The 26,549-nt window shown below is 54.6% G+C and overlaps 2 protein-coding genes across 18 annotated transcripts in view; one reads left to right on the top strand and one right to left on the bottom strand.

Moving 5' to 3' along the window:
• KCNAB2 (potassium voltage-gated channel subfamily A regulatory beta subunit 2) overlaps positions 1–2,026 on the top strand; it is a 19,685-nt gene extending 17,659 nt beyond the window's left edge. For 2 of the 5 annotated variants that reach the window (XM_086860896.1, XM_086860897.1), the window contains 2 exons: positions 73–161; positions 467–2,026. In XM_086860896.1, the coding sequence (XP_086717022.1) occupies positions 73–161; positions 467–556 (179 nt within the window). In that variant the 3' untranslated portion in view covers positions 557–2,026. The remainder of the gene's footprint in view (positions 1–72; positions 162–466) is intronic. The other 3 variants (XM_086860895.1, XM_023947137.2, XM_023947138.2) reach the window with 2 other exon arrangements.
• CHD5 (chromodomain helicase DNA binding protein 5) lies at positions 2,019–26,549 on the bottom strand. Of its 13 annotated transcripts, none has more exons than XM_086860886.1 (42): positions 26,443–26,545; positions 25,247–25,377; positions 22,544–22,723; positions 21,982–22,100; positions 21,255–21,493; positions 20,777–20,901; positions 19,536–19,659; positions 18,007–18,173; positions 17,708–17,926; positions 17,022–17,231; positions 16,724–16,935; positions 15,622–15,753; positions 15,021–15,129; positions 14,531–14,722; positions 14,245–14,445; positions 13,799–13,936; positions 13,277–13,398; positions 12,918–13,091; positions 12,095–12,236; positions 11,766–11,897; positions 11,172–11,289; positions 10,611–10,735; positions 10,031–10,262; positions 9,828–9,953; positions 9,522–9,694; positions 9,190–9,364; positions 8,684–8,776; positions 8,217–8,305; positions 7,898–8,031; positions 7,557–7,701; positions 7,216–7,375; positions 7,011–7,090; positions 6,764–6,890; positions 6,340–6,447; positions 5,887–6,027; positions 5,528–5,636; positions 5,216–5,348; positions 4,827–5,022; positions 4,487–4,647; positions 4,279–4,393; positions 4,118–4,168; positions 3,225–3,878 (listed from the first exon to the last, which is right to left on the bottom strand). In XM_086860886.1, the coding sequence occupies exons 1-41, from the start codon at positions 26,504–26,506 to the stop codon at positions 4,161–4,163; spliced, it is 5,880 nt and encodes a 1,959-aa protein (XP_086717012.1). In that variant the 5' UTR covers positions 26,507–26,545; the 3' UTR covers positions 3,225–3,878; positions 4,118–4,160. The 13 variants fall into 13 exon arrangements, with proteins under 13 accessions (XP_086717008.1, XP_086717006.1, XP_086717007.1 ...); XM_086860888.1 differs by having other exon boundaries at positions 5,887–6,024; XM_086860889.1 differs by having other exon boundaries at positions 3,225–3,875; positions 5,887–6,024.

The raw sequence follows: 26,549 nt of genomic DNA, 5'->3' as shown, positions 1-26,549 counted from the left end.
GTGTGGGACAGCTGGGGGTGACACCAGGGTTATCTGGGCTTTGCTCAAGCTCTGCTCTCCCTCCTGTCCCAGCCTGGTGCCTGCGCAACGAGGGTGTCAGCTCCGTCTTACTGGGGGCCTCCAATGCCGACCAGCTGATGGAGAATATTGGAGCAATACAGGTCAGTGCTCCCAAGAGCAACATTTGCCCACAGCACTCGTTGCTGTGCTGCACTGTGCGGGAAAAGAGGGTTGCAAACCCAGCTCCATAACAGGTTTTGCTTGTCATGAAGGCGAGAAGCAGAGACAAGGCTTTGCTGGGCTGAGGGGGCAGGGTCAGGCCTGACTCAGGCTCTGCCTAAGTGGGTCACGCAGCCGGCAAGCTGGGGCTTGTGGCACGAACGTGGTGGGGTGGAGGCGGAGAGCATCCTGCCACGCACACCGGGGTCACAGTCCCAACTCCCAGCATTGTCCCCATCCCCCGCAGGTCCTTCCAAAGCTGTCGTCTTCCATCGTCCACGAGATCGATAGCATCCTGGGCAACAAACCATACAGCAAGAAGGACTACAGATCCTAAGCGCGCCCGAGCACGCCGCCCGCCGCGCAGCCCTCGCCGCCCGTTCGCTTGCTTACGCTTTGTTGGAGCAAAGTGGAGAGTGTGGTTTGCACCGAGCGCCGAGAGCCAGCGCTCCCGCCCGCGCTGCCCCGGACACGGCGCCGCGGCCGCCCGGCCCGGCTGTGCGGCGCAGGGACGGCCGGCGGGAGGCGAGCCCCGAGCTGCCCGGCCGGCCTGCCCGCGGCCGGAGCCGCCGCGGGGACCCGTTGCATGCGTGGCTCCTCTGCCTCCGCGGTGGCGGCGGGCGCGGGGCGCACGCGGGTGCTGTACGCCCACGAGGCCGACAACACGAAGCTGTTCCCCAGCCTGCGCCCCGGCCTCGCCTCTGCCCTGCGCCGCCGGCACCGCGGGACGGAGCGCCTGACCCTGGGGAAGGGGTGAGGGGGATGCCGGCAGGGAGGGAGATCTCTGCGGGAAGAGCCTGCGGTGCTCCGGCCGAGCACGGGGCAGGGCTCCGCTGCGGGAGGGGCCGGGCCGGGGCGGTGTGTGTGGGCACGGACACGCGCGGAGATGCAGGGACCTGCAGACATGTGGGGACGGCCAGACGTGTGGATTTGCAAACAGCAGCTGTGGAGGTGAACACAGCCCACGCACGCCTTCGGCTGTATCTGCACAAAGCTACTGAAAGCCTCTACTCATGCACCCACACACTCCCATTACAGGAGTGTCTACACACACACACACACGCAGTCACACACGGACAGGTGTAGATACAGATGTAGCCCTACCTCCACCTCTCTCCCTGATATCGGCCTCTGAGAGATCAATACCCATTTACATATACAGATACCTGTATGTAGATGTGTACACACACCTCTGAAAATTACATATATAATGTATATGCACACACATGTAGACACGTGTGCTTGCATATATAGACATACATGGTTCCATGTATTGATCGATATATGTAATATATAGATGCGTGCATATCCATATAAATATATTGCTAGAGCAGCAGCCATGTTTGTATGGATATATGCACACATGAAAATTACTGGTATGTACTTAAATGTGTGTATATGCAGATAGATGTGTATATACAGATATCGGTGTAGATATCTCTATATCCCTACCCAGCTCTTCAACTATACACTCATGTCTCTATACATCTATAAACATATGCCATATTTACACATGGGCACAGATATTTGTAATCCAGATATAGCTATAGCTACATATATATAGCTGTATGTCTAGCTATAGCTATATATATATGGATACATATATGATAGGTACAGAGAGATAGATGATACATAAAGCTATAGAGAGAACAATATAACTGTAGCTACATGTATCTCTTTATAGCTCTCTGTGTACTCTGTGCAGAACAAACATTTTGCCAATACCTATATATATATGTATCCATATCCACATACATTTATAGTTTCCTCTATCTGTGCACACATAAATATAAAAATTGTAAATGTATGTGCAAACCCTCAGCTCTGTGCGGTGTGTGTGAGCTCTGTACACTGTGTGTAAACTGGGCACATGTATGAGCTTTGTACAGTGTGTGTGAGCTCTGGAGTGTGTGTGAGATGTGTGCACTGAACTCTGTGCAAAATGTGTCTGTTTATCTGCTGTGTAGCCATGGCTGCACCTACAGCCCACTATGAATGTGTGTGTGTGTGTACAAACACAAGGGGTCTCTCTTGACCCCACTCAAGACATCAGAGCTCCCCTCTATATATGGTTGAGAGTCAGTGTGAATACCTCCTACAGGCACACACCTATACCTTCATGTACATTAATTTACCTGCACTTATATATAAATATATCAAAATTAAAAATAGATGTGTCTGTGTACACATACACACACCTTTATAGCCATACACAAAGATCAACACACCTATATAGCCATACAGAGATACAGATATGGAGATGTATAGATATATAGATACATCTACACATGTATGTGTATGCATGTGCATATACTCAAAAACACATTTATGTGTATTCTTACATACAGATGTATATGTATGTGTATATATACATCTAAATATAGATCTATGCATCCATACCATGTATGGATCTATGTACATATATCCATTATCTACCCCTACCTGTGTCTACACACACTCACAAGTCTGTATGTACACAAATACACATGCATTAAAACCACAAATACATTATATAGACGTATATAATATACAGGTGTGTATTACAGATACACACCCACATAGCAGTACCTAAATAAATCAGTATTTCTAGCTCTGTATGCTTACATAAAGATATATATGCACACACAGATCTAAAACTTACAGTTCTGTGCATATCTGCATGGGTGTGTACACAGATCCACACATGCTGTATATGAAGAGGCACATGTGTGGGGGTGATGTAGACATGTATGTGCATTCATGCAGAGGTTACAGTATCTGTGCAGATACACACGACATTCTCAGGTCTGTCAGTGTCCATGTATGCATGTCCCTGTGTCTCCACATGCACACACTGTGTACATGCACGTGTGTGTAGACATCTGTCTGTGTCTGTGGACACGTGTGTGTGTGTGTGTGTGTGTGTGTGTGTGGAGATGGGTGCAGGACATCAGGGGTACCAAGACCATGGCCAGGCCCCCCCCAAGGCTGCACCACCATCCCTTCCCTTGCCAGACTCCACTGCATCCTTCCCAAAGGATTTATTAAAACACAGAACAGAAACCGGGACACACAGAGCACGAAGCGGATGCAGGGGCGTTGCTTACGGCTGCCGGTGTCACCACGCTCGAGGTATCCCCATCCCAGTTCCAGCTGTCCCCTCTGTCCCACCCACATCCCCTCCATCTGCCTGCCCCAAGCCCGGCACATGTGGAATTCCAGCCACACCACAGCAGTGCCAGGGATTCCAGCAGGGCAGCAGCAGGCGTGGGCTTGCTCAAACACCACGAGGACGAAGAGACGGCCCTTAGGGGGAAGCTGGGGAGCACAGCCGGCTGGGACATGGCACCACTGGCCTCCACTCACCCCCACACCTGCCAACACAACCAGACAGACACCGCAACTCCAGCCCTCCCTCCCTCCCCTCAGCCCACCTTGCCCAGACAAACTCTTCAAGTCTTCAATAAGAAAGTGCAAAAAATGTACACGGACACAAACCCCCAGCCCCGCTGCTCCCACGGGGGCCGCAGCAGGCAAAGCACACTTGAAGCAGGAGCGGGACAGCGCGGCAGCACCGGCGGCAGCTCGTCCTCCACACAGGCAACGCTGGCACAATTTCCCCGCCGACCTCTGGCAACAGCGGCTCATGGCCAGGGACAGGGGACTGTCCCCCAGGGCTGCTGCGAGAAGAGGGGAAGGGCTGCCCACCAGCCAAATATGGACCCTCCCCACATGCCAATCCCACCTTGGGGGGGGCTGCAGGAAGGATCTGCTCCCACCTCTACTGCAGCTGCTTGAGTCAGGCCACTGCCAGATACTGGCACTGGGAGGGCAGCTCAAAATTCAGTCTCCATTTAGCCCCCCACCCCTTCATGTTCCCCAGCAAACAGAGCACAGAGAGTGGGAAGAGCAACCTTACCTCGGCTAGGAGTGGGAGCTGCAGGGGAAAATCATGGGAACTGCTAAATATCTGTGGTGACAGAGGAAACACCTTGCTCACTACTGTCCTTTGGCAGCACTCCTGGAACGCCCAAATCCACCCTCTGATTTTCTCTGCCCAAGAGCAAAACCCCAACCTACCAGTCACATAGGGTCCCAGAGGCATCTGGCTGTAGTTGACAATCCCACCCGGCCCAGGACCACGGAAATTTGGCCCAAAGTTGTTGTTGAAGATCTGGGCTGAGCCAAAGGAGCCCTGGGGAGACACGGAGGGAGAAAAGACATGGGCCTGCAGCCCTGACCTGACCGTGACCCTCCCAGAGAGGGCTCTGTGCCCGTCCCCACAGACCTGGGCAGCTGGATCCCCTCCACGGGTGGCCAGGCGGCTGAGGATGCTCCGCTCCGACATCTGCAGCCGGGCGGCCACGGGCGGGATGCGGGACAGCATGGAGGGCAAGCGTGTCACATCAGCCTTCATGTCACTCAGCAGCTCCTCGAGCTGGTTCAGCACTGCAAGTAAATCAGGAGGTACATGGTGGGATGCCTGCCAGAGCCAGCAAGCTGAGAGGAGCCAGCAGCTCCTGGCTGAGAGAACAAGATGGGGACACCTCCTTGCTTGGCTCCCCAGGTGAGGGTGGGGAACCCTTCCTAGCCTCAGAGCAGACTCCCCCAGCCCTGCAGGCACGCACCCTTGTGCAGGACAGCGTTGGCAGGCTTGTTCCCAGCCAGGGACTCTTTGGAGAGGTGCTGGTGGCTCTCGGCAAGGCACTCCACTTCTGCCAGCCGTGCGTTCAGTGCCATGGCCGGGTGACTCGGGTCTTGGGTCATGTTGAGATACGCCGCCCTCCGCAGCTGCTCCTCGATCACCAGGGCCTGCTCCAACAACTGGGAGGTGCAGGAGGGGAAGGATTCAGGACCAAACCCCACCCCACTATAAACCAGTAAATCACAGTGCCCCTCGCAAAGTCCACTCCCCACTTTGCTCACAGAAGATGCTGGCAACCTCCCCCCAGGCTTCAGGGTGCTGCTCTGGTCCTCCCACCAGCGAGGACTCACCAGCCCTGGACCTGCCACTCGCCTTAAACCGCCGGGCAAGGAACTTGTTCTTCATCTCAAGGTAATTCCCCTTGTGTATCTCTGACTTGAAGGGCTCGTTCAGGATCACGTAGCGTGGGTCATTCTGGATGTCCTGCCAGCGGGCATAGCCATGACTGGTGTGGGGCAAGTGTCAAGGGCAGAATCAGCCAGCCAACAGCCTGCCCACCACCCCACAGCAACACTGTGGACCTAAACCCTCTCCCTGCTCATCACTGCAGTGCCAGCCCAGCTCCCACACCCCCAGAGGCCTCTCTCTCCTCACTGCCTCCTGCTCTGCCAGGTCAAAGGGTACGTGACAATTCCTGCCAACAGCCAGTAGTCGTGTCGGCGGTGCCAGATGTCGTAGATCTTGCCAGAGGACATGGCAGCCCTCTCCTCATTCTGCCACAGCGTGTGCAGCTCTGTGGAAGCAGAAGCAGAAGGGAGACAGCCTGGTCAGGGCAGCTGGACTGCAAGTCAATGCACAGCATGTGGGCAGGGCGAGCAGTGGAACCTCCCAGGACCACAGGCACAGCACATTCCCAGGTCTGCTGCTGCCAGCAAAGCACCAGCCCGTGCATGGCCCATGACATGGGTCACATTCTCTGAACAGATTCAGAGCCCCTGCAGCAGCTTTGCAGGAGAGGCCAACACCTTGTCTCCCACTCTTACCTGTGAAGCCACCGTCAGCAATGTTGAACATGAATCTGAAATTCATGCTTCTGTCATCCTTCTTTCCTTCCTCCTCTTCCTCTTTGTCACCATTTTGCTGGGCATCACTTGACTCCTTCTCCTCCTCCTTGCCATCCTCTGCTTGGCAAATACAAGGAACTGGCCTGTCTAATTGTGTTCCACCACTGGACTCACTGGTGCCACCCCTGCCCCATCAACAGCCAGTCACTGCTGCAAAAGCCACCAATCCCTCCCAGCAGGTCCCACTGTTAGCACAGGCAGAGCCCACCCCAACAGGGTCTTGTTCCCACTCGTGGCTGATGAGCACCAGTGGTGCTGGTGCTGATGGCAGCTTTGCCACCACACTGTGGGCACACTCTGTCACTGTGCCAGGCACTGGCCTCACTCTGGGAATTCTTCCCACTCTTCTCTCTCCAAAGTCTCATGCCTCACCTGGTTTGACTTCTTTATCCTCCCCCTTCCCTGGGCTGCTGCTCAACTCCGCCTTCTCCAAAGGCTTCTCTTGCTCTTGAATCCCCTCATCTGCAGGAGGAAATAGGCCTACAAGAAATGCCTGACATGGAAAATGTTCTGCAGGAAACAACCTACTTATCCAGACAGACTTTCCCTTTTAGGGTAAAGTAGCTATATGGTTTGTATAGTCAAGATGCTCAAAGAACTTTAAACAGAACATTCTTCTGCATATTATCAAATAAATGTATTTCGTTTTCTCTCTTCCCTGAGACATCTGGAGGAACAAATGCCCCCCAAAATGACCATTTCATGCAATTTACAACTTGTTTTTTCAGGAATTTCTGCAGGACTTTCTGACATTCAGGTTTCCCATAGTTAATAGAGGGAAGATACACAGCCTCACCTTTCACCAGGGGCTCAGAAGAAGGCTCAGCCTTCTCACAATCCTCTTGCTTCTCTTCCCTTGGCCTCTCCTTGCTGTCGCAGCTTTCTGGGTGCTCTTCGCTCTCCACCTCGGCACTTGCAGGCACCTAAAATGCCAAGCACCCATTCCAGGTCAGCCCAGCCCTCCCTTCCCTAGGGAGTACCCCAAGTTCCCAGGCAGAGCAGGGGAAACTTCCTGGAGGAGATGCTGAACAAAGCCACCTCACCTGGCTGTCAGACACCTTTCTGGGCTTCTGCTCCACTGGGTCCTTTTCCTCATGGAACCCCAGTTGTGCTTCTGTTTTGTCTGTAAGAAGAGCAAAGCCAGGAAGCTGTTGAGCAGGGCAAGATGGGTCAAGCATCTGCAAAACCTCCTGGTGTCTTGGCTCACTTCCCTGCCAAGTCAGACCCCAGCCACAACCCCCTGGATACCTGTAAGGGCCCCTGGTCCCGTGTGTGTGTGCGCTGGACTGGCCGGGACAGGCGTGTTGGGATCTGAAGACACAACCTCACTGGATCTCTTGCTCTCTGGGCCTTCAAGAACCAGGTCTGGGGTGCTGTACTTCCCATTGACATGCTCAAACTCCTGGACCTGGGACAGACACACATGATCAGGTGAAACAGAGCAGAGACATTCCCAGCTGGTGCCAAGTCAGCGTGTCCAGGCTGCTCACCCACAGAGTGACCAAGTGGCAGGACTGCTGCACCCACCCCATTGGGAAAAGTCTCTAGAACATTCCTGAAAAGGCTCATTCATCATTTTACTCACCCACCTTCTTCCTTACTAGTGACATGACCCCAATGCGAGTCAGCACGTGCTGGCGTGACAGCCCTTCCCGGGGAACGCCGTCCGCAAAGGTTTCAGCACCATCTGCCCCAGGCTCACACAAGTGTCTCATGAAGAGAGAGACATACGCCCTGCCAGGAGAGCCAGACTTCAGTCCTCAAGCCAGCACACACATGATCCCCAGCCACCCATGGATGAGGGAAGTCTCACACCCAGGAAAGCAACAAGAGACACCACCTCAATGAAACAGACACTGCCTCCCCAAAAAGAGCCCAGGGTGAAGTGGTGCAGGCTCCCTACCTTGCCTGCCTGCCAGGACCTCTGTACCTGAACTCCTTCTCGCTCTTCCCTCGCAGATCCCGGACCAGCCAGTGGGAGTTGAAGGCATCCTGGGGCGGCATTCCCCAGCGCATGATGGCATTCAGGAACGCCTTGCGCTGCCGGGCGTTGAAGCCCAGAACCTGCAGGAAGCGAAGGCATCACTGGGATCACAGAGTGGCCTCAGCAGCATCTTGGAGCCTCACAGCTGTGACAGGCACTGCTGGACCAGGACTAATGTGCCAGTGATTCTGTACAGAGGGATGCAGCCCACAGGCAGCCTGGGCACAACAGCATTGGCCATGCTCTGGCTGAGGCTGAGGCTCACCTCGATGTTCCCCCCAACTCTTGCCAGCAAAGGAGGGAGAGGTTTGTCTCTGTCAGTCTTCAGCTGTCTCCGGGACTGTCTTCTGCCACCTAGAGCCAAGCAGCCTCAGTGATGGATGGGCCAGGCAGCAAGGAAAGACACCTCATGTGCCCCAGGCTTCCTGCCCTTCCTCCTGATGGGAGCAGAACCCACCAGAGCATCTACCCACACTGCAGGGTCCCTTCCAGCCACCTCTCCCCAGGCCAGAACACGCCTCTGCCCTTCCCAGGCAAAGGGGGACAATGCCAGGTCCCCATGGTGGACCAGACTACAGTCCTGCAGAGGCCAAGGAAGAAGTAGGCTGCCTTTCCTGCCCTGGAAAGCTCCTCACCTGACAGAAAGCAGGGACACAGTCCCCTGAACAAAAGCCCTGGACACACCAGTCCCTCCAACCCAGACATTCCTGATGGTTCCAAATCCCAACTCACTCTGGCCTTCTGGCCTCTCTTCAAAGTCTTCATCCTCATCCTCAGAGCCAATGGAATACTCTGACTGGTTGTCAGAGAGCTCGTCCTGCCACTCTGCAGAACACAAGGGAGGCCAGGTTAGAAGACCTTGCCTGGGTGGGATGTGCTAAGCAGGTCAGAGCCTGCTTGAGGGTAAGACAGGCATTCACTGCCAGGCAGCAGGAGAGGGGGACACAGCAACAGGAAATCATGTTCTCAGGTTCTACAGAATCAGCATTCTGTTATGCAGCAAAAACCCAATTTGAAACATTTTGCCCACAGATATCTTTCCTAGATTCTTCCAGCAAAACCAGAGTTTACAGATCAACAGATAAAAAGAAAAAAAAAAATCTTTGAAAATTTCAACACTGGAAAGTTTAGGAATCTGGGAAGTACAGATCCAGGCAATCTACCAACTGCAGAGAGACACCAAGTGACAGCTCTGTCTGTCCCATAAGCCCACAGGAGCCGAGCACCTGTGGCCATACCTTGGTCCTCCTGAGAGGTGTCATTGTAGTTGACCTGCTTGCGGATTCTCTTCCCTTTTCCCAGGTTCCTGGCCAGGTCTTCCTGCTGCTGCTCATAGTGGTGCCGCAGCAGCTTCTCCCAGTAGTCAGGGTCCACATTCTCCTCTTGTTTGATGATCTCCCGTTCCACCTCCTCCTGCAGAGCCGGAGACAAGGGGCTCGAGCAGTCACAGAGAGAGAGCAGGGAGGGTCCTGCCCCATGCCCAGCACTCACAGGGACAGGACAGGGAGCAGAGGGAACATGGAGGGATGTACAAAGGGGTGATTGTAAGACATGATACTGATCACATTACCACACCATCCTCTTCTCTCACAACATACTGAGCCACTTTAAAGGAGCTGAGATACTCATTCATGTTCTGCAGCTCTGTGTCATCAGTCGCATCTTGGTTTCGGTCCAAAAGCTTAGAGATGGCAGCATCATCATAGTGGATCACACTGCTGTCATCCACATCCTTATTGTCACCTGGAGAGCAAAGCAAGGGGAACAGCAGCGCAGATCAGGGTGCTGGACAGTCCCCTCCTGAGCTACACAAGGTCAGGTCAGGTGAGGGGACAGGGAGGGGGATGAGTCACCCCAGCAAAGAGGGCCTACACACCTGGTGGGGTGCCACCATGCTTTTTTTTCATGCCAGGGGTTGCTGCACCCCCTTTTGTTGACAGTGTGTCGGAGAAAGGGGTAACAGCATCTGGCATGGCAATCCGCTGTCCCTGAGACACCATGCCTGTGGCACAGGGAGAGGAGAGTGAGCCCCAGCAGCTCAGACAGGGCCCTGCCTCACACAGAGCATTCCCACCTCACCCTCCACATCATCTTTGAAGAGTTCTTCTGTCCCAAACTTGAGGATGTCATCCAGCTCTTGCTTGGTCATGGAGCCCGACTTGGAGCCAAGCCCCGGGCGGACCACCAGGTGGGTGAGCATCATCTTCCTTTTGGCCACCTGGGTGATGCGCTCCTCCACAGAGGCCCTGGTCACGAAGCGGTAAATCATCACCTTCTTGTTCTGCCCGATGCGGTGAGCTCTGCTGAACGCCTGCGGGCACAGGATGGAGCTGGTGAGGGTGGCACGGTGCCAGCTGGACAAGAGGGCCATGCTTCTCACCCTCCCAGCTGCATGAGAGGCACTCAGTTGAGGACAAGTATGAGGAAGAAGTGAGAATGCCACAGGGGAGAGCCAGTTTTATGTGTCAGGTCTCTCCTAGACTGCAGAGAGACCAGGATGGGACCAGAGGGTGTGGAAGGGGAGAAACACCCACAAACACAGGAGAAAGTGTCAGCAGCTCTCAAGAGAAGATACTGAAATCCCAGTGCAGGTGTGCAAAGGGAAGGCAGAGCCAGAGAGGTACTTACTATACAGGAAGGAAAAGGGAAAGTCAGAAACCTGGATGTCATTGTGGGGATTCCAGTCAGAATCATAAATAATGACAGTGTCGGCCGTAGCAAGGTTTATGCCCAGACCACCGGCACGGGTGGAGAGGAGGAAGCAGAACTGCTGAGCCCCAGGAGCTGAGAACAACAAACCCAGAGGTGGGAACAGGTGAGGCAGAAAGAAGCACAGCTCACAGAGAAGAGCAGCACCATTTTGGAGGGACAGAACAGCTTCCAAAGCTGACAAGCAAGAGGCAGGACTGAAAACACATCATGCCCTGGGAATCAGGTACTGCAGAACCCAGCTCCAGAGCAAAGGGGAAGCTCTGTCATCTGCTGAGGTCTTGGAGGGAAAGGCAGGAGCCCTTCCAGCTGAACAGCTGCTGGCACACTCAGGGTTCCTTGTGGGAACCAGCTAAAGGGCTTAAAGGCTTGGTACGAGCAGCCCCCGTGCCACAGGAAGCCAGACCTGCAAGCGTGGCACAAGCTCTGGGCACTGGCAGACAACCTGCTGCTGGCCACACACTGCCATCCCCCCCGTGCCCACCCCTCAGCAAGGTAGGAAGGTGAGTACCATTGAACCTGTCGATGGCCTCCTGGCGCAGGCCGCCGGTGATGCCCCCGTCGATCCGCTCGTACTTGTAGCCTTCGTACTCCAGGAAATCCTCCAGCAAATCCAGCATCTTTGTCATCTACAGGGCAAGGCGACCCTGGCATGAGAGGGTCTGCATGGCCAAACACTCCTGCCTCCCCTGGGGACCTGCCCTGCCCCAGCACAGTCCCTGCCCACAGCCCCGAGGCCTCGGTGGTGGCAGCGCAGCAAAGCAAGCACAGCCAAGAGGCAGCTGCCAGAGGAGGAACACTCACATCTCATCTTCTGGAGGCAACGCTATCAGCAGGAAGGAATTGTGTGTGACTGTCCCTCCCCAAAGGGGACCCTCGTGACTGTTGTCTCCTTTCTACCCCGAGCTAACAGAGCTCTTAAACACGACAGGTGCTCCCTCAGGAGCGAGCTGGGACACAGCTTCCACCATTACTGCCACGGCTGCCTGGGGGAGAAGCTGTCACCAGCTATTCCACCTATTTCTGTCTGTTCCCAGCACAAATTTGCCATACATAATTTTAAAAATTCCTTAAAAAATTTATTATTATCCCTCCCTGCTCTCACCTGCGAGAAGATCAGAACTCTGTGACCCCCATCCCGTAACTTCTTCAGCATCTTTTGGAGCAGCATCAGTTTCCCAGAAGATTTGACCAAAGAATTCCCATCATAAGATCCATTGGGCAGCACTGGGGCCTCCTGTGAAGGCAGTATGGTCAGTGCCCACAAGGATAACCTGCATTAACCTCATGGACAACTTCACTTGCTTTTCAAAACAAAAAACAAAAGTCCTTGCGTGAAACCACTCTCAGGGAAACCCACAAAGCAGGATCATGGAAGCAGGTGGCACCCAACACTCTGAGACATGCCCAAGGGTGCAAAGGCAGGGGACGTACCACGGCTGCCACAGGGAACAGGTATGGGTGATTGCAGCACTTCTTCAGGTCCATCATGATGTTGAGCAGTGAGACCTGGTTCCCACCACCTTTCGAATTCAGGGCTTCAAAGTTCCTTGTCAGTATGAATTTGTAGTACTTCCTGGAGGAGGGGGGACAGGACAGACACTGTTAGCTGGGGCAGTTGTGGGACTGGCACAAACAGGAGGGGACTGAATTAAACCCCCCTAGGGTCACTGGAGATGCAAACAGGAGATCTGGAGGGTTTTAAAACTAATTCAGCACCTAGGGCTGTGTCTTTCCAGTTGCTCTGGGGGGATCACAGCCCTGACAGTGGGATAGACTGGGGGGCACAGCACCTCCACCACCCCCCTCTGCTGGGTGCCAGCCAAGCTCTCCTGCCCACCAGGCAGGGAAGAAGTGACAGGCCCTTCCTGCAGGTGTCCTGAGCTGCAAGAGATGCCACTGAAGAGGTCAGCCCAGCAGAACCAGAGCTGGGGGAGCAGCAGCAACACTCCAGGCTGACCCAGGCACACCAGCAGTACAGGCCATGTCCTAGTGCCAGGAATGGGAGAAGGGGATTCAGCCTCAGTGTTTTCTCCATGCCCCCAGATCCAGCAGAGCCACACTGCCAGCTTCCCATGTCCCCAGGACTGCACAGAGTCAGTTCAACCACATGGAACACACCCCTTGGTGACGTACAAAGTACTCCCACTCTTCCTGCAGCAGGCCCCAGGCCAGTGGGGTGCATCTGACCCCTCAAGCCCCACTGACACCTCACCCTGTTGGGAGAACCCCTGGGGAATTCACTGGAATCACTCACTTCTGCATCTGGCTCAGCTCCACTCGCACGATCAGCTCTGTCTTGGCTGGCATGTTCTTGAACACATCGGCCTTGAGCCGCCGCAGCATGTGGGGACCCAGCAGGTCATGGAGCTTTTTGATCTGGTCCTCCTTGGAGATGTCTGCAAACTCCTCCAGGAACCCCTCCAGGTTGCTGTGGAAGCAGCCAGACCCCCATGGCACTAAGCAACAGGGGCAGGTGAAAGCAAAGGGATCTGCTGCTTTATGACTAAAAATCCAGGGCAGAGCTCTCGAGGCATGTGAGGAGATAATGCTTGTGTGCCTGCACCAAAGCCAGAGCAAGGAGCCACCCCAATGGCCCAGGTAAGTGCAACTTACTTAAACCTCTCTGGAGTCAGGAAATTGAGCAGGTGAAAGAGCTCTTCCAAGTTGTTCTGGAGTGGAGTCCCTGTGAGAAGCAGCTTGTAATCGATCTTGTAGCTATTCAGTACTCTAAAGAACTGGAAAAGAAATAAGTTTCGGTGACAAAGACTGCAAGGAACCAGTGTGGGACTCTTCAGGGTGCACATGGAGACTGAGCAGGGTGCCAGCATGTCCTGCCCCCAGCCATTCCCACTGAGTACAGGCAGCAATCCTGTGTGTCCTTGGGTCACACCACTTGTCTCCTGTACCAGGGACACTGAACATCCCAGGAGCTGGAGACTGCCCTGATCCTCAGGTAAATGGGAGAGGAAGGAGAGGGATCAGTTCCCTTCCACAATAGCCTGTCCAGGGACTGTCAGGCAGCCAGGCTGCTGCCTCTCCTGCTGCTGAAGGGATGTTAATATATAACATTAATATATTAATAATGCCAGAGGATGTTAAAGAAAAAACACTCACTCACAAATGCCTGTCACCTACTTTGGACTGGTTGTTCTTCAGCCTGTGTGCTTCATCCACCACCAGACAAGCCCACTCTATGGAGCCCAGCACTGCCTGGTCAATGGTGATCAGCTCATAGGACGTGAGCAGGACATGGAACTTGATCTGGGCTTCCTTCTGGAGGAGCAGAGGGAGAGAAAAGGTGGGATAAGGGAACAGCAAAGAGGACAGCCTTCACAGGGCTGGGTCATGCCAGCAGAACATCCAAACACGAGAACCAAGCAGGAGACTACAGAAATAGAAAAGCTTTGGCAGAAATCTGTAAAGCTCATCACAAATCTCCTGTGTTTGTAAACAATGCCAGCTTCCCTCAGTGGGACACAGCTGATCAGAGACCTAACCAGCCTCCCTCTGCAGGTCAAATTCTCCTCTCCCCTTCTTACTGACAGGTAAAGCGACGGGGCAGGCACAGACTCAGCTCCCACCTTCATCCGGAAGACCTTCTTCCCGCTCCGGATGGCGTTGTCTTCAAAAGAAAACTCATTTTCCCGGATGACCGACCGGCTCTCCTTGTCCCCCGTGTAGGTCACAACGTAGAAGTCAGGTGCCCACATCTCAAACTCACGCTCCCAGTTGATGATGGTGGAGAGGGGGGCACTGACTAGGTATGGTCCTTTCGAGTGGCCCTGCTCAGGGAGACAGAGCCCAGGCTGTTCTCCCCATACCCAGCAGCTCTCAGCCACCTTGGGGACTGCTGGGTGCTCCACTCACCTCCTTGTACAGGGAATACAAGAACACAATAGTCTGCACTGTCTTCCCTAGCCCCATTTCATCAGCTAGGATTGTATCTGTTCCTTGTGCCCAGGAGAATCTCAGCCAGTTCAGCCCTTCCAGCTGGTAAGGGTGCAGCGTGCCTCCCGTGGCATCAATGTACCACGGCTGCTTGTCAAACTTCACTGTAGGCTGAAAAGAGAGCCATGGCACAGAGCAGTGAAAACCACCTGCCCCTCCTTCCCCTGCACCCAAGTACATCCCTCTTTAGGTTTGTAACATCCAACAGCTCCAAGGGTGACACAGACATGGTCCCTGGCACAGCCCAGCACCCAGCTGCTTCACAGCAACACCACTCCAGAATTTTCAATGAAAACAGGGTCCCCAGAGGAGGACCAGAGGAGGACAACATCACAGGACAAGGGCACAGACAGCCCACCCTCCCTCTAGATTCCCATGCCGCCATACTATCCCTACCACTCTCACTCACATCCACAAGAGGTGTTTCTGGAGGCTTTTCCAGCTTCTCCTCTTTCAGCTTTTTCCCTTTCTTGTTCAGCTTCTTCAGAGGGCGTGTGTCCTCCCCCAGCATCAGCTCCCTGTGACAGCCAGCACACATCAGGGATGGCAGAGGGTCACTGTTCTCTCAGCTCCGAGCTGAGGGACAGAAACACCTCCCACACTCCACTGCCCCTCTCCCCACAGGAGCTCTTCTGGCCCAGTTAGCACAGGCACTCACAGGGCATTGATTTTCCCTCACAACAGTCTCCAGAATGAAGAACAGCAAACTCAGAGTACTGTTGTTTTCCCCCAAAACAGGCAGCAGAGCCATGGAGACCATGAATGTCATGGCAGTGCAGAGACAGGGGAAGGGGAGCACAAGCTGGAAAAGAGTAGGTGGTATTGCCCAGCAGCAATGGCACATCAGGAGGGCCAGACTTGACCAGTGTAGGGCCACTGCTCTTTGAGGAGAAGTCACTGTGAGAGGTGTCAGTGTGTTCAAAAGGGGGGCACCTCTGTGTCCCCCTTGTCCCAAACACCTGCATGGGCTGCCCTGGCTCTGCCCAGCTCCCCTGGCTGTGGGCTCATACCTGTGGTTCCAGTAGAGGAGTTTGAGGTTCTCATAGTAAGGGATGTCTATGTCATCGATCTCCCAGGTGCACTGGTCATAGGGCAGGTCCTTCCACTTGATCAGGTAATGGATGTCTCCCTTTTTATCAAAGCTGTAACAGCGGGCACAGAAAGCTGATCAGTGACTGCCACCAGCCCCTGGGAGCAGCTCACCATGATCTACTTCCACACAACTGGATGCTTCATCCTCTGCCTTCACCTACAGACTAGGACATCCAGGCTGAGGTAGAAAAATATAAATTATCGACACTTCCAGCAGAAATGCCTATTCATCTGTAAGTGTGTCAAACCATTAAGCTTTACAGGCTGCTTTTCCATTCCACTGAATAACCTCATTTCCCTGTTTCACCAGGCCTGGATGGATACCAATGCTTCCCCTCTCACCTGCAGCATTCACCACTCTAGGAAGTTCTGCTTACACTAAAAACAGAATAAACACACTTCCAAGTCTGTGCCTACAGGGAATCCTGTTGCCTTGTTAGTGGACAAGGTAAAGCTCACATGAAAATCAAACAAGCAGCTTTAGTTCTTTCCTGCCATGCAGCCTTCCAGCAGAGCTACTGCTACTGCTTGATATTTCAAGCTGCCAATTGAAATGTAGAAATTCAACAAAAACATGTCTCCAACCACTCGATGCAGAATGCCCATCTGCACAGCACATTTCATTCACAGGGAATTTCTTCTACAGAAAAGAAACATCAATGTCAAGGCTCTGTTAGGGAGTCAGCCACATGCTCCAACTCTTCCCTCAGCACCGTCCCCATGAGCACTGGAATTTACAGAATGGTCAGGCTCTAACAGGACCCAAATGGTATGACTGGGAAGGGTGGAACAACACTGTGCATCCACCTTTGGAAAAATCTGCTGTAACTCTATTTCTAATGTGCAACATAGCAGAAATTAAAATAAGGCAGCATGGATCCCCTTCCAGCCTCAGCTTCACCCTGGGAGCAAACCTCCAAGGCAACAGAGACCTCAGCACAGGCCAGAAGCTAAAATTCCACCAGCCCAAGGATTTGGCCTTGCAGAAGGATGGCACAATTTGCCTCACAGGCTCCTCACCTGTGGTTCAGGATGCGGTGGATCATCATCCACTCAGGCTTGATGCCATAGCGGTAGAACCGCTCCTCCATCTTGGCATACTGGGGGTCCTTGTTCTTCCGCTTCTCCCTCTGGCTGTCCTCGTCCCCAGAGCCGTAGTCGAAGGCTGGTGGCTCATCCATGTCGTTCTTCCGTTGGTAGTTGCGGTACATCACGGTGTGGTAGAGCTCCAGCTGCAGCAGGAGGAGCCACGCTCAGCCCGCAGGCAGAGGGGCAGAGGGCCAGGCAGGGGCTCTACACCAACGCCACGGGTGCTCACCTGCAGCTCCTTCACCCAGGAGCAGTGCCAGTAGGAGAGGCCTGCCCACTTCACAAAGAACTCGCGCTCCGGGATCCCCTCCAGCACCTTCGGTGGGGGCACAGCCAGCTCGGGGTCCGGGGCGGGCAGCGCGGCCGGGAGCGCCACGGCCGGCGGCTCCTTCCAGGCCCAGTGCAGGATGCGTTGGACTTTGCCCTTCAAGGGAGGGCACTGGGGACACAGAAGCGAACAGACAAGAGTACAGAGTTGAAGGTGAGATCCTGTCTGGGGCCACAGGGAGCTAGAGCAGGGAACTGCGGGGCAGAAGGGGGCCCTCAATGCCAAGGGGACAGCAGCCAGCACAGGGTGCCTGAGAAGTGTTCGTGACACTTCTGCACCCCCATGGGGACAGGTCTTGCCACCAGGAAGAAAAGGCCACATATCAAACAAGGCTTGGCATCCCATCAGAAACCAGGCCGGGAGGTTGCCAGCCAGCAATTCCCACAGGGAGATCACAGAGGCAGCAGAGCCTTCCAGAACCACTCTGCGCCCTCAGGCACATGCACCTGGCAGCAACACTCCTCAGGGAGGGGTTTGGGGCACAGGGCAGGGCTGCAAGGGGCAGCAGCAGCCATGAGAGCCACTGCAGGCCAGGCAGGTGTGGGAGCAGGGACGAAGTAAGGAATGGGAATGCTAGTAACACTCACTGTACAGCGTGGGCAGAGCCATTCACCGTTTGGGATCTCTGGCAGCGGCGGGTTCAGGCAGTGAAGGTGGTAGGAGGACGGGCAGGTGTCACAGCACAGCAGCTCCCCTCCATCCTTACAGACCCGGCAGAACTCCATGTGGTCATCCTCCTCCTCCTCACCACCATCCTCTTCCTCCTCCTCCTCCTCCTTTGGCTCCCACTGGATGCCCTCCTTCTCCTGAGGAAGCACAGCCAGTGTAACACTGAGGGTTTCCACCAGCAGCCCACCCACTCCCAGGGGGCCCCAACCCCACTCACACAGTGGGGGCAGCTCCACTTGCCCTCGGGGGCCTTCTCCAGCTCGGGGTCCAGGCAGACCAGGTGGTAGGCACGGGGGCAGGTGTCGCACAGGATGATCTCCCCGCCCTGCTGGCACACCTCACAGTAGTCCTGGTGGTCCGTCTCGTACCCGTCCCCCTCTTCGACTGCAAGCAAGGGACAGGTGACAGTCAGAGGGGTGGCTGAGCAGCCAGCTCTCCCGGAGGGAATGGCACACTTGCTCCTCTACCATACAGTTAAGGAAATAAGGACAGCATTTCACCTCAGACCCCTCCTGTTAATTCCCACTATCTCTCTGTCCCTCAGCACCACAGTTCACCTTTGCACACAGCATCATCTCACCTCTGTCTCTCTCTCCACACTGTATCATCCTTTGGTTCCTTCAGGCTCTCAATGGAGAATGCCAGAACCTGGAGAGGTTGCAAGGGAGGCCGGTCAGAGAAACCTCCCCAGGCACCAGCACCAGCTGCAAACGCACCATGCAAGGGTGACACGGCCAAGGACAGGACTCCTCTCCTGGGACTACTCTGCTCTTCCTCGGCACAGAGGCAGGAGCACTCTCAACACAGCATGGACAGGAAAAGGAGGAGAGGAACGAGGCCTTGCAAGTGCCAGAATGGCTCATCTCAATTCCCAGCTCTGCCACAAACTCCTGGCATGGAACTCCGACCTTCCACTCCTCTAGCACGCAGCAGGAGCTGCCTACCTCCAGCACCAGGGCCCTCACAGGGCCACAAGCAATGCCCTTCACACACAAGACACAGGGCTAGCTGGCAAGCCCAGCCTCGCTGACCAATGGGGAGGCTGGCTGGTGTCACACCCCACCCGACCCCCAGCCCAGAAGCCATCCTTCCATTTCTTGGAAGCAAAAATGATCAGAAAAGCTAAGAAGCCAAAGGATGCACCTGGATCTGAAATATCTCATGCCAAACAGGGACACAAGACAGAAAGGCAACGTGCTCAGCACAGGGGGCTGCTCTCCAGAGCAGCATGAGGACAGAGGTGCCATGGCACAACATCCACCCGGGAAGTGATAAAGGGACACGCACACAAATGTGTGTCACACAGCCACTGGCAGATCCTGACACATCCTTCCCACCATGGTTCATGTGCCTCCCTGTCCCTGCATTGCTACCACAGCTCTGCCACCTGCCTCTGCCTAACTGCACACCTCACACAGACAAACCATCCCTCATCTTCACACAGTCTCACCCACAGCCTGCCCTGCTCTGCTGGGAGCTTGCCACAAGCCACAGCTCTCCAGGGGCTGCTCCTCAGAAAACCACTTCCCTGGAAACCCCACAAATTCTGAAACTTCCTTGGAGGAACAAGCCCCCCAGCAGCAGGGCCTGGACACCAAGAGAGCACCTCACACTCCACTCACAGACAGGCACAGGCACATCCTCTCCCACCGAGCCAGTGCCAGACGTAGCCCGGACCTGCACAGGCCAGGGAAGCATCATCTGAACAGGGAAATTCAACCAGAATAAGAACAAAGGATGGCCTACTCCTCTTTTTCTTTTTCCTCTTCTTCCCTCTCTTCCCCAGGCCAGCCGAGCACTCGGAGCGCATGGAGGAGCTGTTGATGCTGGCGCTGTCAAAGTCGGATTCTTCCCGTTCCTCCTCTTCGCTCTGCAGAGAGGGAAAAGCAAAGCACACCCAGTCCAAGTGCTGGCCTCCCAGCTGTCATTCCACTGCTGACACTGTGCTCTCCTGGCTAAGAACAACCCTATACTCCCACCCTGTGCATCCAAAGGCCCCTTTTTCCAGTACTTGGCAGAACTTTGCTCCCTCCGTCTCTTTCAACACCCATTTCAGCTGTGCCATCCCTCCTGTGCCCATGAATTCAGGCATTCACACTTGGCATTCCCACAGCATGAAAGGAGTCAAAACATAAGATATCTGAATTCTTACTTGGGAGATTCAAGCATGAAAATCCCCAGCATGCACACTCCTAGCCAGCTGCTCAGGCTCCAGCTGCAGAAGGCAGCCTGAGCTCTTTGTGACTCTGTGGAAGGTGAATGTGTGGATCTAGAGCACAGGAGGAATTTTTTGTGATACATGATTGAAAATCTGCAGCAATGAGTGGCTCCTGCCCTTCAACCTTCAACACATGGATGTGCTTGCAAACAGGACATGTTATGGGAACTGGAGCCAGAACTGCAACACAGTGAGCTGAGGACAGGGGGTTTGACCAACATTATCAACACCTAGAAGGGCCCCACCCCCAGGGGTGGGGTATATTATATTATAATATAATATAATATATTATAATATAATAAGGAAATTATTCTTTAAAATGCTGTTAATTCCTTGAAACATGCCTGATACTGGTGCACTGAGAAGAGCTCAGTGCGCTCTGGCTGGGCAGCTCCAGCAGCTCAGGCAATGCCACAGGATCCCAGCTGCCGTGGGCAGGCCCTATTAGTGCAATTAAAGCATCCCAGAATTCTCTGTGATGTACGGTTCAGCTGCAGTGCAAGCCCTGAAGAATTCCTTTGCAAATGAAATCTGAAATGATGGCATTATCACCCACACTGCTGAAAGTAAACAGGGTCATGTGATTTTGGCAAAAAAGACGTAAGTCTCACAAATCTGAGCCTGGACGTGGATGTGCCGACTGGGACCTGGTGCCCCACAGAGGGGCAGAAATGAGGCTGTGACACCCCTGACATGGGGTGGCTGTGCCATCCCCAAAAAGGGCTTGTCCCAGAACTTCCCTCCCAGACCCAAAGCCCTGCAGACTTACAGAGGAGCCCTTTTTCCTTTTGCTGGGGATTCCTCCAAACCGGAATTTCAAGCCTCCCATCTTTTTCCCTTTCCCCTTTTTCTTCCCGTCTTTGGAGCCCTTGATTTTCTTCCGTACACCTGGACCTGAAGAAGTTGAAAACTTGTTTGGTACTCTGCAAACAACTGTCACCCAAATCACCCCCCAGCACAGTGGAGCAGCAACTTCCCAAGGAGGAGCACAGCACAGAGGGAGATTTTTCCCTTTCCCACTACTGCTCATCTTAATTGCCACAAACTGCCAAACATCCAGCAAACCCAGAGGCTCGATGTGCCATGGTTCAAGAACCACATGCCTCTCAAGGACCTCTGCAAGGGCAGTGGGAGCTGCACACACCCCTCTGGCACCCTCTTTTGCTCCCCAGTTCGCTGAAGCTTGTGCTTTGCAGCCCCTATGTCAGCTCTGTTGGCAAGAGCAGCCCCCCACAAGTGGCACCCACCCTTCCCCTCCTTGGTCTTGGCCTTCCTGATGACGGTGGGCAGGGCAGAGTGCTGGGGGCTGGCGGGGAGCGCCGGGGCGATGCTGACAGTCTCCACAGCTGCAGCAACAGCTGCCGCAGCCGCCGCCGCCGAGCTGCCCTTGAAGGGGTTGTTGGCACTGAACTCTCGCCACTTGGCACCGAGCACCGTCATCATCTTGGACATGGGGATCTTGGGGTTCTTCTTGGCAATCAGGGGCCTGCAGGGCAGGGGAGAGGGAGAACCACGTGTTAGAAGCACTGTGTTGTGTCTGCTCCTGCCCTCACGTTCTGGTGCTTCAGCCCAAAAGACGTGGCAGTGGTGCCTCCCAGCAGGAGTTTCATGGGGAGGCAGCAGAAACCAGAGCTTCCTTAAGCAAATAAATGCAAGGGGAGCACATCTAAACCTCCTCAGAGACCTCGGTTCCCTGAAATACCGGCTGTGCTCTGAAAGGCTCATGGTACAAGCAGAAATTCATTAAAACTGTGTTTCTCATGAAACTCTTCAAATAAGCATACACAAAATATGGGGCCTTGGAGAGCAGGAGAGGCAAATGTTTCAGCTGTTTCCAGTTAATCCTGCAAATAAATGGAGTTTTGAGGATGGAGTTGGGAGGAAGAAGTGACAAAGAGCTAGCAATGCAGAACTGACTTCACAACTTCATCTGCTGACTGAGAAGTGTCCAAACCTCAACCACCAGGTCCCTACCTGAGGAACTGGCTGAAAGCCTTGTAATTCGTCAAAGTATGATAATCCTCTTCTGAGAAAACGTAATCTACGTCATCGAGACCCCATTCCTCCATGAGCTGGGCTGAGCTCTTGGGCTCCTGGAGATTTAGAGAATCATCATTAATGCAAACAGCCACAGCTCTGCAGATGAGCAGCACAAGGCTGGGTCTGTCATGTGCTCCATATCTCCCTCGTCAGTGATATGCAGGGATTTGTTTCTGGGATTTATGAAACAGCACATGCAAGTGCTTAACAAATTAATGCTTCATGCAGTCCCAAAAACAAAGTAACATGGCACCATGCAAATGCTCCCCACCATGGAACATTATATAAGGCCTTGGCAGGTTTCACAGCTGCAAGAAACTCGACTTCTCCCTGCATTCAAGATAGACACCAAGGAAATAGAACTTCTCCTGTCCCAGTCATTCACCTGCAACCTCATCCTTACCAAACCCAAGGCAAACTCCTCATGAAACCCTCAATTCCCCTTATCCAAGTCTGGCTTTGGACACTAGCACCAGCTCAGCGAAGTCTTTTGTACCCTTAAACCTCCATCCTCATTGTCATCCTCCTCTTCATCCTTCTTCTTCCGTTTTGGCTTTTTCTCCTTCTTGTCTTTCAGTTTTTTCTTCTTCTTTTTGTTGGGAGAATAGTCACTCCCTTCACTTTCTGATTTCTCCTCGATCTCCTCTTCATTTTCTGACATTTCATCATTGCTCCCCTAAAACAGAAAGGGACAGCGAAGAACAAGCCTATCCCCACTTCACTCTTCTCCCACATGAAACCTCCCATCTCCAGCAGAGGGATGCACTCTGCTTCCCCACAGTCAAAAAGGAGCAAGCTTCCATGGCTACACTGTGCTGGAAGAGCCAGAGTAGGGACTGCCCAGGGGATATTCTTGTTTATTTCTGGAGAAATTGTGACCCACTGCACAACATGGACAGTAACAGAATTACCATCCCAAGGAATGTGGCTGCCTGCTGGGCAGAGAACTCCGGTAACTTCCTGGGCTGCCAGGGCATGTCCAGCCTCTCACCAACCAACACCCAAATCCTTCCCAACAGGGCTGCTCTCGATGATACCTCGATGATATCTCATCACTGCCCAGTCTGGATTGGTATCGGGGGTTGCCGTGATCCAGGTGCAGCACCTGCACTTGGTTTTGTTGTTGTGGGGTTCCCACGGGCCTCCTGCCAGCACAGCAACAGCGCCCAGCCCTGCCAGCCCTTCCCGGACCCACCGCGGTTCCCCCTGCCCCTCCTGCCCGGAGCCACCTCCCGGGCCCCGGCTGCTCCCTCCCGGCTCGGAGCAGCCCGAGCCTCTCCTCCAGCGGGGTTAGGAACAGCTGGAATTGGGCACAGGATAATTGGTTTCCATGGGAACTGCTGCAGTACAGGTTGAATCTCCCTCTCCGCTGCCTTCCCTGCCAAGGACCTTCATCTGCCTGCGCTGAGGCTCCAAGCACAGCCTGGCTGTTCCGCGAGGGTTTTTCCCATTCTGCATCGCCTCCAGCTCCACTGCGGCTGGGGCCGGCGAATTCCCGCGGCAGTGCAGCACGGCAGCCCCAAAAAAGGCCAGGGACTGCAGTGGGGACAGGCACTGGCCTCACACCAAGGCCTGCACTTCACTCCCACCCGCCTCTAGCAGGGGTAAGGTTCATTCGCCCCCAAAACTCTTGACAAGTTCAGGAAAAGGAAGCCTCATTCAAGGTCCTCTGTCCTGTACCCCCTGACCCTGAGGGCAGCCTGGGTGCTTCATGAGCTGACAGCTCCAGCACCAGCTTCTCCCTGGATTTGACAGATGAGGGGACAGTCTCCCAAAGGCAGAACCTGGTTAGAGCTGCCCACACAAGGCATCAATTAAAAAACAGGACGGCTCTCAGCCCATTATTTCCTCCCCACCCCCAGCTCAGCAGCAGCCAAGCTCAGCACACACAGCTGCAGGGCTCAGACAGGTCAGCAGCAAAAGCAAAGGGGCAGAGGGGAAAATAACTTGGAGTTGTGTTTTATCTTCCCCCTCTCAGAAAACAGCATAGGGAAAAAACTGAGCCTAATGATGGGAGAGGTAGAGGGGGCAGAGGGCCTGAGCCTGCTTTGTGTGGTATCTGCAGAAAGAGAACATCACTGTGGCCACAACAGAAACAAGCTTCCTCAGGGCCACAATGGCAAGAGGCAGCACAGGATGGGATCACCTGTCTTTAACGCAGCAGCTCATCACACTTCTACCCATACCACAAGCACTTCAACGCGATACCTCATCCAGCTGATCTGTTTACAGCTCCCTTGGGGAGATCAGCAACACCCAGCCCTGCCTTGGCAAGGGAGGATGTGCCCAGTTGTACTGGGTGAGCAAGTTCTCCTCAGCCACAGCAGGGGAAGTAGTGGGGGCTGAGGAACTGTCACTGCTCGCCCTTTCTTCCCAGGCAGGAAAAGGGCCAGCACACAACATGTCTGCTCCTGTCCTCATGTCCAGCACTGTCTGGGGACGGGACAGTGAGTGGCACAGCCCAAGTGGCACAGCATCAGTGAGCAGGGCTCTGGGAGCAGTGACAGCCAACCTTCTCAACCCAGCAGCACACCTCCAGTGCAGGGCCTGACCCTTAAGGACACAAATCCTCACCTTTGTTTTCCTGCAGAAGGCAAGAGAAGTCCTTCCATGTGCCAAGTCCTAAAGGCCCCTGGACCATCTCACTTGCAAACAGCTGGAATGAGTGCAGCCCACACCAGTATCCACAGAAACCTCCAAGCCCTGCCCATGTCCCAGCATGGTGGTTTGCCTCTCCCTCCTTGGGAACCTGAGTCCCAGATAGCGAGTTGGTGCAGCACACGTCAGCAAGACTTGACTGCTGCCCCCGGATGCTGCACTGTGGTGTGGGTGGGAGGACTCAACACTTGGGGCCGGACAGCACCGCTGCACACACCGATGTACCCACGAGAGCTGAGCTGCTCCTGTGGGGCAGGTGCCTGCATCGCTGCCAGAAGCCATGGAGGCTCCTTCTCCCCGCAGCTGATCCCCAGAGACCACTTGCAGGGGACATTGCCACTCCTGAGCAACCAGGCTGGGCAAGAGACACCAGGGGCAAGAGGGTCACCTCCCAGGGCACCTGCTCAGTGAAGGAAAGCCCCAATAATGACCCCTTTTTCCATCCAGAGATGCAAGAGGTGCTTGCCAGGAACACTCTGAGCTGCTGCCTCTGTGCCACAGCTGAGGAACCCCAACCCAGTGTGAGAAAATGCAGTGTTACCTCCTTCTTTCTCCTCTTGATTTTGGCAGCCTTGCCATCTTTCAACTTCTTGGATTTCTTCTTTTTCTGTACCACAATTTGGTCTTCTGCAAAAAACTCATCCAATCCTTCCAGCACCCCATCATCTTCTTCTGGGAACAAAAGGGACAGCTTGCATGGACAGACTGCACAGGTATAGGACACCGTGCTCACCATGACAGAGGAGCAGCAGCTTCAGGCCACAAGACAGAGCTCTGTGGCCTCTCCTGCAGACCCACACACCAGCAGCTGCCCCACTGGTGCCCCTCAAGGGTCCTGCCCAGCAGCACCAGCCTCAGCTCTTCCCGTGCCCAGATCCTCCTGCCACTCACACCCAGCACAGAGATGCGGGCAGCCCGCACTGCGATCTCAGAGACGGGCATGGGGACACCCCATGTGCTGCTGCTCCTGCTGACCTGGGCCTGCAGACACTGGCTTTTACCTTTCCAATCCCCAGGCAGAGCTCACAAACACAGTCAGCGGAGGAGAGGAATGGTTCATGAAGAAAATGGGTGCCACAATGCCACAGCTGCCAGGTTGTTCTGAGCTGCTCACACCAGCTCAGGGACCCAGCCCTAGGCAGAGGCACTGATGCTAGTGCACACCTCCCCTTCCCATCATTATGTCCCCAAAGACAATGCATCCCAGCATCCCAGCCAGTCTCCACACGGCTTTAGGCCCATGTCTTTATTTTTAACTTCTGAGGTCATACAGCAACATCACTTCGGAGCAGTCAGGACATACTGCATGTTTGACTTCTGTGAGGCCCTGGTACAGGCTGCCCAAAGAAGCTGTTGATGCTCCATCCCTGGAACTGTTCAAGACCAGGTTGGACGGGGCTTGGAGCAACCTGCTCTAGTGGAAGGTGTCCCTGCCCGTGTCAGGGGGTGGAACTGGATGGTCTTTACGATCCTTCCCAACCCAAACCATCCTGCCATTCCGTGATTCACTGATTCACGCTGTGCTGGTCTAGGTCTGACAGGGTGGGCATCTCTGCACCAAGCCCACCCCGGGGAACCAGCCGGCCGCCAGGCACCGCCCGGGAGGGAACCGGCTACTGAGGAGGAGCCAGCACAGACCCTCCGGTCCGGATAGCGGGGATCGCCCGCGGCACGGCCGGACCGACCCGGGGAGCGATGCCACTGCCCCGCCCGTGCCCCCCGCCCGCCGCCGCCTACCCGACACGTCCTCCTCGTTGTCCGCGTCGTCCAGCAGCTCCCGGGCGGCCGCCGGGCCCCGCATGCCGGGCGGGGCAGCGCCCGCCCCGGGCCGAGCGCCGGGGCCG

Source organism: Cyanistes caeruleus, chromosome 22 (assembly GCF_971803275.1).
Source record: "Cyanistes caeruleus chromosome 22, bCyaCae1.hap1.1, whole genome shotgun sequence".
Lineage (NCBI taxonomy): Eukaryota > Metazoa > Chordata > Aves > Passeriformes > Paridae > Cyanistes > Cyanistes caeruleus.
This window is presented reverse-complemented; position numbering and strand designations above follow the sequence as displayed.